General features: G+C 22.8%; 2 protein-coding genes across 5 annotated transcripts; one reads left to right on the top strand and one right to left on the bottom strand.

Moving 5' to 3' along the window:
* The first annotated feature begins 466 nt into the window (after positions 1-466).
* LOC107994915 (uncharacterized) lies at positions 467-5,308 on the top strand. 2 transcript variants are annotated; one of them, XM_017052063.2, is made up of 10 exons: positions 467-802; positions 1,228-1,414; positions 1,501-1,740; positions 1,828-2,067; positions 2,157-2,252; positions 2,324-2,592; positions 2,673-2,771; positions 2,959-3,223; positions 3,323-3,567; positions 3,659-5,308. In XM_017052063.2, exons 2-10 carry the CDS (start codon positions 1,274-1,276, stop codon positions 3,810-3,812), a joined length of 1,749 nt encoding a protein of 582 aa, XP_016907552.1. In that variant the 5' UTR covers positions 467-802; positions 1,228-1,273; the 3' UTR covers positions 3,813-5,308. The 2 variants fall into 2 exon arrangements, with proteins under 2 accessions (XP_016907552.1, XP_016907553.1); XM_017052064.2 differs by having other exon boundaries at positions 467-916.
* Positions 5,306-9,078, bottom strand: LOC107994916 (serine/threonine-protein phosphatase 2A 65 kDa regulatory subunit A alpha isoform). 3 transcript variants are annotated; one of them, XM_017052066.3, is made up of 10 exons: positions 8,917-9,078; positions 8,370-8,561; positions 7,746-7,965; positions 7,474-7,634; positions 7,242-7,397; positions 6,888-7,159; positions 6,613-6,807; positions 6,217-6,460; positions 5,910-6,153; positions 5,306-5,799 (listed from the first exon to the last, which is right to left on the bottom strand). In XM_017052066.3, exons 1-10 carry the CDS (start codon positions 8,998-9,000, stop codon positions 5,795-5,797), a joined length of 1,773 nt encoding a protein of 590 aa, XP_016907555.1. In that variant the 5' UTR covers positions 9,001-9,078; the 3' UTR covers positions 5,306-5,794. The 3 variants fall into 3 exon arrangements, with proteins under 3 accessions (XP_016907555.1, XP_016907554.1, XP_061935048.1); XM_017052065.3 differs by having other exon boundaries at positions 5,306-5,794; XM_062079064.1 differs by having other exon boundaries at positions 5,306-6,153.
* Positions 9,079-9,706: the final 628 nt, after the last annotated feature.

Genomic DNA, 9,706 nt, shown 5'->3' with positions numbered 1-9,706 from the left:
TAAAGAGTACAAAGATTGAAGCAAAACTGATCAAAAGTTACAAGCGAAAATATTGAAATATTGATATACTGTAAGTTTCAAACAATTATTTTAAAATATGAAGTATTTAAATTTTTAATAATCTTTAATAATCTTTAGTATTTAGATTAATGAATGTTAACAATTATAATAAATTAATAAATTATTAAAATTTGACTTCATAATTCCAGTAAAAAAAATATATGTAATATGAAAGATCTATGTTATATGTTGTCTATGACTATAAATACATATCTCATTGATAAATTAAAGATATATGGTTTATGCTATATATATTCAAAAAATTCCATGTTAGATAGATAATATTAAAAGTAAAAAAATGATAAAAAATTTCATGAACTTCCAGTATTTCGTTTTCATAATTCGTTTATATTTTTAGATTATGCGACATGAAAATGAATTGGATGTTACATCTATCTTACACTTTATCTATGCTTGTACTATTATCAATGGTGGATTTATAAGAAAAAAACGTTAATTTCGAATACTAACAAAGAATATTATAGAAATTGAATCTTTAATTTGGTGACTTATCATTTTTTAAATAATTTTTGTTAGTTAGTTCTTTAAAATATTAAAAAAATTCATGACAATAAATCGTATTTTATCTAATGTCAATATTTATTAAAGATGTAGTAATAGTGACAGCTGATGAAGAATTAAATTGTTGCGTAGGTGGTTAAAATTGTATTTGGACCATATAAAATTTATATCATTAAACAACAGAAATATCAGTGCTAAGAATAAAGTGCGCAGTTTATTAGTAAGTTTGAGTTACAATAGTTTTTCGATTTTTTAGGATTCATAATACTTTTTGTTATGTTATAATTAGATTTATAAAAATATTTATAAATATTGTTTATGGATTAATTTTATGGTACGTAATAGTAGTCCTTTGTATAATTTAATTTGTGTTTTATATTTCTTATTATAATCTTTTTGTTTAATTTTTATTATTTTTTATAGAATTTAAATAATTATTAGTTTAAAATTTTTTTATTAATAAATATTTGTTATATAAATTTTATTTTATTGCATATATGCAATATCTTATATTATGATATCATAATATGTTATTAATGTTTGTAGACTTATTAATATTTATAGATTAATTTCATATATTGTCTGATTTATCATTTTTTTGAATATTTTGAAAATATCTAAATATTTGTTTGTTACATTTAACAGATTTTCATAACGACTGTGTAATAACAGTCAGTTTTATCTAGTGATCATGGAACAAATGATTGCTTTGAGTACACAAAATCCATTAACTTTATTAGTAAAGTTTGGAATGATGGCTTGGAATGATACCTGTGGCAATGAAAATTGCTCCGGACATGGAGAATGTCATAATGGTACTTGTTTATGTGAGGTAAAATTATAATTATAATTAATTAAAAATTAAATTTGAATTTAAATTTTTATATTTCAAAATATTTATATATTTTTTTCTTATAGATTCAATTTGATGGATTAGAATGTCACGTTCCAAATTTAAGTTATTATATTGCATTTGCCACAATATTCTTTATGTTGGCATTTGTCTGTTTAATACAACTTATTATGTGTATTATCGCAGAATGGCAAAAAATGAAAGCACCATCTTTTCTTAGAGCTTGTAGAGTTACAACACAAAAAGTTTTATATTTTATTGTGTTTCTTGCATCATTGATAAGAGGAGCATATTTTACATCACCTGTAAATATTACATAAAAATATTATTAATAAAAATATTAATAAAATTTTTTAATCTCTTTTAAATATTTAAAATTTATTTTTTTACAGACGGCATTTAAAGAAGGATGGTCTAGAAGTTTATTATCTGCATATTATCCACTTGTTTTAAGTGGATCTTCTTTAATTGTTTGTTTTTGGGCTGAAGTATTTCACTTAAGAAATATGTCATGGGACAAACCACAATTTCTTTCAAAATCATTCATAGGTTTTGCTGTATTCAATGTATTAACATATTCTCTACTTCTAGCAGAATTTATTATCACTCAATTATATTCTGAAGAAGATCAGGTAAATTAAATAATAGTATATTTATCATAATAAAATTTTAATTATTTGAATATGACATCAATAATTCATTATACATTAATTTTTTTTAGAGCTCTTACACTCATATTTTTAATGGTTGTTATGCAGTGCTCTTATTTATTGTTGTGATTTTCTTCTTAATTTATGGAGTGGAAGTATACTTCAAAGTAAATTAATTATTATAAATAATATAAAAATTTTCTGTAAATACATGTTGCATTAAAATGAATTTTTTTAGATTCGAGGTGGCTTTTTGAATGATTATCAAAATAGCACAATTTTGAATAAACGTATGGTTTCTGATTTAAAAGTTAATGCCGAAGAACAAGTTACTGCAAAATTGTTTGATGCTGTTCCAAGTACATCACAATTATCTCAAGTGCAAGAACAAATAAATATTTCTCAGTTACATCAATCTCGTGTAGGTTTATTATCACAAGCTATCATGTTATTTTTTATTGTTGGATTTTTATGTAGTGAAACACTTAGTGAATTTTGGAAAGCAAAGTGAGTTTGAAAATAATATCTTAATTGAGTATAATTATATTTTTTTCATTTTTAATAATTATACATATTTTACGTTACAGAGTTCCTATATATAGTAGGAATTGGCACGATGTTGTTTTCCGTATTATTGAAGTAGGCGTAATATTATGGTTTCCATGTGTGTTATGGAATTGTTTTAGGTTTATATTTTATATTATATATTAAATAACTAATTTAAAATATAATTAATATGAATATAATATAATAGTGAAACTATGTTAATATGAAAATCTATAGTATTTTAATATATTATTTATCATTTTTAATTAATCTTAATTGAATCTTGATATTTATCTATTATAATATTTTTTTTTTATTTTATTTTAGTCCAGAACAATTATGGATTCTAAATCCAAAACGTCTTTTGAAGCGATTAGATCATTCTAAATATATAAAAGAAATAGAATTACAAGATAAAGGTGGAGAACAAGAAACTGCACTTTTCTCAGATGGAACATCAATTAGTAGTAAAGATTGTTGGATTTGTTATGATAGTGAAAGACAAGATGCTGGACCATTAATACAACCTTGTCAATGTAGAGGTGATGTGAGTGCAGTTCACCACAATTGTTTGCGTCGATGGTTGGTCGAGGTAAAATATTATTTTTATTTTACATTCATATTTTATATTACTTTTTATATACTTTTATATACATTTTATATTATTATATATACATTATATTTATTTCAGAGTTCTGTAAATGCTGATAGTCTTAGTTGCAAAGTATGTGGTACAAAATATAATGTTGAACATGCAAGTAAATTGGATTGGCAAAATGGTATAACTTCGCGTCATTGCTTGCAAACTATTGCTATTGTCACGACAATGTGTGGATCATCAGCTGCTGCTTGGACTCTTATTCAATTAGTAGAAGGCCCAATTATTAGAATGCTTGCAGCTGGTACTGCATTATTGGTTATGTATGTTTGTATAAGGTAAATTATTGATAATTTCTGCTTTTATATTTATTATTATTTTATATGTCGTTGTTGCATATTATATTTATTAAAAAAAATTTTTTTTTAGGTTTTTAAGTTTAAACACAGTTGTAGCATATCAGCGTGCCAAAATTTCATCTTTAAATATTATTAGTTCTGATAATAATGGAAATGCACATGTATCAACTATTAGTCATACAGTTTGTGTAGATTTGGCAAAATCTGAAACAGCTACGATATAATTGATATTTGACTTATTGACTTGTATTAATGATATAACATTTATTTCATCTTTATTTATAAAAAAAATTAACGGTTAGAACAAAAATGTTTATTTGAATGTTAAAATTGTAAAATTGTATATGTATAATTTTTTTTACAATTTTTGAAGTTAATGTTAACTATTTAACAAATTATGGAAAATCATGTAATAATTTTCTTTATTTTTGTAATCAAATCAAAATTTCTTACATTTTTCGACTAATTTATTAAGTTATTTCAAAATTAAAATATTTTGTTTATACTTTTTAATAACAAATATATTTTTATTATTCAAAATAATATTGTTAAGATCAAATGAAATTTAAAATAATATATTTAAAAACATCAGTTTTTGCATATATTAAAAAAAGTTTAAATTATAAATATAAAACTTTAAAATTAGAATATATGAATTGAAATATAAACTTTAAAAAATAAAATAAATATAGTTTTATATGATTTTCAAAACTATGTTTTCATAGATACAAAAATAACATGTTTTTTTTATATTATAGTACTAAATATATATATTGGTTCCATGTTATGGAATGTTATGAGAAAAAAATATATGCAATAATATTCAATAATTTCAATTCATAACATTAAAAATTAATTTTTATAATATAATCGTACTACAATTTCAAAATTCGTATTATATGGTTTTATAAAGCTAAAAATATTGTCAATAATGGTACATATTTTATAAATAACTCATTAATATGTAACATTTTTAAATAGATATAGAATAAGAATTGTTTCTGCGATATATAAATTTTATATTTGAAAATACTCGTATTTCATATGCCTCTTAGTTTTATAGAATGTGTATATAGTATGATAAAATTAAGAAATGATATATATTTCCTCTTCATGAGAAGAATATGTACTATTATAATACTAACAAATATTCTTTCTTGTAGAAGTACAAAAACATTCTAGTTTTAATAACTTATTAATATAAAATTATTATGTATATGGTAGTTACTAACAACTATTAAATGATATATTTGTAAATGTTATGTTATAATGATTAGCCATCCCTTATTAAATAACATTAATAGAAATACCTTTTTGATATAAGTGAATGAAAAAAATATTCTTATTGTCATATCTATTTTTTTTATTATAAATTGGCTAATATAACAAATTTATATATTGAGATAATATAAATATTTTTTAAAATGTTTTATTATTTAAGAAATCATATGTAGCAAATATTATATCTATGCTCGAATTAAATTTAAACAATTTATTTTTCAAAATTCTAAAATTCCAAATTTTTTAATGATTATTATTAAATTATTATTTTCCTATGGATGAAACTTTAATATCATTTATTAACACTAATTTGATAACCAATTTAACTAATTTAAAAATATAAAATGAAAAATATAAAAAAATATAATAATAAAATGCGATGATATAAATTGTATGATATTCAAGTTGATTACTAAATAAAAAGGCCAAAATAAAATTATATTATTCATTGTTAATTTTATTGTTGTTTACAAAGACAATACTTAACAATGTTATGTACCAAACTAAAATACTGATTATTAAAAGATAAAGTAAATTTTTGATCAATGAATATGGAAGAGCAGATTATAATGAAATTTTCTGATTTTAGGAATGATTCTGAGTACTTTTTATTATTATTACTATATCATTCTCTAGATAATTATTTAGGTACGTATAAGAAATACATTTTACCAATTGAATTGAATATTTAATAATATGTAATATAATTATAGATATACAGATACAACAGAACTTAAAATATCGTTTAATATGTGAACTACGAATTTTACATTTATATTTTTTTTCAACATTAGATCTGCTCTGACTGTGCAATAATATTACCTGTTGCCGTGTGTAAGTGTAAATGTTTGCGTCAGATTACTTTTTGAAATTGAGGTTCTGTATAATGGTGGATAAATCTTAAATGCAGTTTCTCTTGTTCAACCTACGCTGAAACATAGTATATATTCTATAAAAAATGTAATTTAAAAATAATAGATAAAAATTAAAGATTTCATTCAAGAATAATATTTTATCAGATAAAATAATAAGAATTTTACCTGCGATGCCTGCAATTGCTTCTGAAGCAAAATATTTTACGTCCACATCGCTGTCGGTATTAAGTTTATCCAAGACAGGTTTTACTTGAGCTTGTACTGCACAAGGTTCAAGATAAGGTCCAATTTTTTGAAGGGTTTTAGCAACATTAAATCGTACATTAGCAACATTATCTGTGGCCATTCCTAAGACTGTTGGAAGCATTACCCTTGTTGTTATTTCTGGACCACATACTTCTGCTAATACCTAAGATAAAAAAATAATAGAAAAAGTTTAACTATTATATAAATAATACAATAATTTACTTACATTGATACAAAATAGACATGTCATTCTGTGAAGATAATTTTGATCCCTTGACATTGCTAAGACTTTAGGTATTACAGTATTTTGTGCCCATTCAGGACCAAATTTTTCTACCAATTTTTTTAAATTTAATGTTGCTGCTTCTCTGATAGCATAAACATGATCTACTAACCAAGTCATACATAAAGAATTTAATTTTTCATCAAAGAATTCAACTCCAAGTTGTCCAGCTAGTAATGGCATATATCTAAAATATATAAATAAATACAAATGATTATTTTATATAATAAATAAAATTTAATTTCATCAATTTTATATGATTATATAATTTATATGATTATATATTAATATTTTAATATATATTACTATTATATACAATATATCATGGAAAATACTTACTCTATGATAGCATATCTTACACGCCATTTTGAATCTTCAGCTAATTCTACAATAGCTGGTAGTAAAGATTGTGAAAGTTGTTGTATACCAATAACTTCATTAACGCATTCTAAATTACTGATAATATTTAAACGAACTTCTGAACATTCATCTCTGAGTTGTGATAAAAATAATGGTAATAAATGTTCAATTGTACTGTGAATTTAAAAAATTTATTATTATTATTATTTAATTTAAAATATATTTAAATTAAATAGATACATATTTTTACTCACTTATGTTTTCCCAATATTGGACTAAGACCCATTATCACACTTGCTAAAGCTGATTTTACATGCTGATTTGGATCTGATACAAGTTCTTTAACTATTGGTAAGATTTGTGTCATAATAATAGACTCTTGATTAAATTTGTCAAGATTTTGACAAAAGTCACGAACTTTATCAGCTGCTGCTGCTCGTACTTCAGCTTCTATATCTTTTAATAGTACTTGAAATGCAGGCACAAGATCCGTTTTCGTAATTTCTGGACCTACAGCTTTTTGAAGCTATAAATAGTAACAAAAATTAATTAAAAATCAATATTATTTAAATATTTATTAAAAGAGAAAAATATATAAAAAAATTTACATCTGTGAATTTATCTGCCACCATATAACGTACACGCCATGATTGATCGCTTGCACATTGTCTAAGAGTGGGCATAACTAGTTGTTCTACATCTTCTTGTGGTAACAATGCTGCAATGCTGACACAAGCTTCAATTGCCAAGAGACGTACTGAATCCTATAAAATATGATATGAATGTAAATGATATGAATGTTTTAAAATTAATAAGATAATTTTTTACATTTTATCTTACTTGTTCATCTTGAGCTAAGATGACAAACATTGGAATTAAATCTGCTTTTACATATTCAATTTCCATAACCTTTGCAAATTCACCTAAATGTGAGGCAGCAGATCTACGTGCCATTGGAGTGTCATCTTGACATAAATTACGAAAATGATTCCGTAAACATGCTAAAAAAATAAAAAAAATATATATATATTGTACATATGAAATTATGTACAAATGAAATTTTAATTTTTATATTGTTTGTTATATTGTTTAAATAATTTTTTTTATTTTACCTTTAACTGTTGGACTAACACGTGGATAACAAACACTAAATAAACCACATGCTGATGTTCTTGATGTAAACCAATCTCCTGTTGCTAAACGATGTATCAAAGGAACAAATTGTTCTTCTAAATCTGTTGAGCTATGTTGAGCAGCAATAGTTCTTAAAGACTCTACTGCTTTATCTCGAACTACAGTTTCTTCAACTGTTGCCAAACTCTCTAGAGGTTTCTAAATTAAAAAAAATTTTATTTAAAAAATTTATTTTTTTTTAAATTTTTATTAAATGTTATTTTAAATATCTTAGTAAACAAAGTATATCTCTTTTATCAATTCATATCTTTTTAATCAATTTTCTTTGTTTAAAACATAATGATAACAATTATTATATAGCAATAATATTTAAAATTAATTATTTTTTTATTTGAAATAATATATGTTCATATGTAACTATATCAAATATGATTTGCTTTAATATAATATCTTATACAAACCATAATTTGTTAAATTATTTTATTACAATAAAAAAAAAATTTATATATTGAATTAAATATTAAATAATATATATCTTAATAAAAATTTGTTAAATATTATTGCTATTATAATTATTGAATAAAATAAATAATAATATATACCAGTAAACAGTGTACGTATTCTGGACCTCCTACAAGAGGAGTAAACTGTCCAAGTTGTTCTGCCAATGCTAATAGAACCTCATCTTCATCATACATAGATTCAGTTAAAAATGGTATCAATTCACTACGTGTTCGTTCAATGCCCAATGCAAGAGCAATCGTAGATAATTTTTTTATTGAGTTCAGCCGTAACTATAACAAAACAAATTCTGTAAACGTGTAGGTCAACTCTTCATAATCCAGTCATTATCTTTTCAGACGCTTGTTTTCTCTAAGTAATGAAATACATTTTCTCAAATTAAAATCTTAAGTTTAAATCTTTTGACAAAAAAATTGTCAAATAAATAATTTACATTGTTGAGTATATTAATATCAAAGATAGAATATTTAATATAAAGTGACAGAAGAGTAAAAGAATATTCTATCGAATTGTACGCTACCGCTGTAGCCACCTTAACACTCTGTATTTTCCAATGATTGCAAGCGGTACGACAATTCGATTGTTTTGCAATTGTAACATATCGATCTTGAATACTTTTAGAATTACCTGTACATCCTCGTTTTTTAGTTCATCGATCAAAACAGCGATCGGATAAAGGCTGTCGTCCGTGGTAGAGTCGCTCGCTGCCATTTTGCTGCCGATCACACCAGAGCTTGGAAACTCCCGTGTATTCAAGTAGTGTTCAAATTACTGCGCCATCTGATGGTTATTACTATTACAGAAAACTAGCGGCACATGTAAAGTCTGTTCATTCATACATTTCATTCCGATTTAGAATAATACTTAAATTACGACTACTAAATTAAAGATAATCACTTTGTACTTTAAACATATTTTTTTATTTTTAAACAGCATAAAAAGATTTTTTAATTTTATATCGTATTTCAATTTTTATATATTTATTTTTTTAAGCTCAATAATATTTATTTCTTATTATTTACCATTATTTTTATTTTAATTAAAAAATAAATTAAAAAATAAATTAAATATAATAAATTAAATAATGATTTTTTAATCGTAAAACATAGAAATTATAAATATATTATATAGATATCTTATATAAATATATTAATATTAAAATATTTTATTCCATTCTTATTATAAGTTAAATAAGATAAAAATCTTAAAATTTGAGAACAATATATAGAAGAATACAGAATTTCTAAAATATTCTATCTTTTTTTTAATCTGTTTATTTTTTAGAAAGATTTATAAATTTTTATCAATTTAACTAGTAAAAATTATAAAAATTTGTTTCTTTCACGAATATTTTTTTAAAATATAAAAAAATCATCGAAATATTATATTTCAATTCTTATAAAGCATAATTTTAGTG

This window comes from Apis cerana, linkage group LG1 (genome assembly GCF_029169275.1).
Source record: "Apis cerana isolate GH-2021 linkage group LG1, AcerK_1.0, whole genome shotgun sequence".
In the NCBI taxonomy this organism is placed as follows: domain Eukaryota; kingdom Metazoa; phylum Arthropoda; class Insecta; order Hymenoptera; family Apidae; genus Apis; species Apis cerana.
This window is presented reverse-complemented; position numbering and strand designations above follow the sequence as displayed.

Excerpts from the sequence above, each read along its gene's own strand:
- LOC107994915 (XM_017052063.2), top strand. The coding sequence starts at position 1,274 with ATGGAACAAATGATTGCTTTGAGTACACAAAATCCATTAACTTTATTA. Across the intron at positions 1,415-1,500 it reads ATGGTACTTGTTTATGTGAG|ATTCAATTTGATGGATTAGA; the intron begins GTAAAATTATAA and ends TTTTTCTTATAG. Across the intron at positions 2,068-2,156 it reads TATATTCTGAAGAAGATCAG|AGCTCTTACACTCATATTTT; the intron begins GTAAATTAAATA and ends AATTTTTTTTAG.
- LOC107994916 (XM_062079064.1), bottom strand. The coding sequence starts at position 9,000 with ATGGCAGCGAGCGACTCTACCACGGACGACAGCCTTTATCCGATCGCT. Across the intron at positions 7,635-7,745 it reads TGTTAGTCCAACAGTTAAAG|CATGTTTACGGAATCATTTT; the intron begins GTAAAATAAAAA and ends TTATTTTTTTAG. Across the intron at positions 6,154-6,216 it reads CATGTCTATTTTGTATCAAT|GTATTAGCAGAAGTATGTGG; the intron begins GTAAGTAAATTA and ends TTTTTATCTTAG.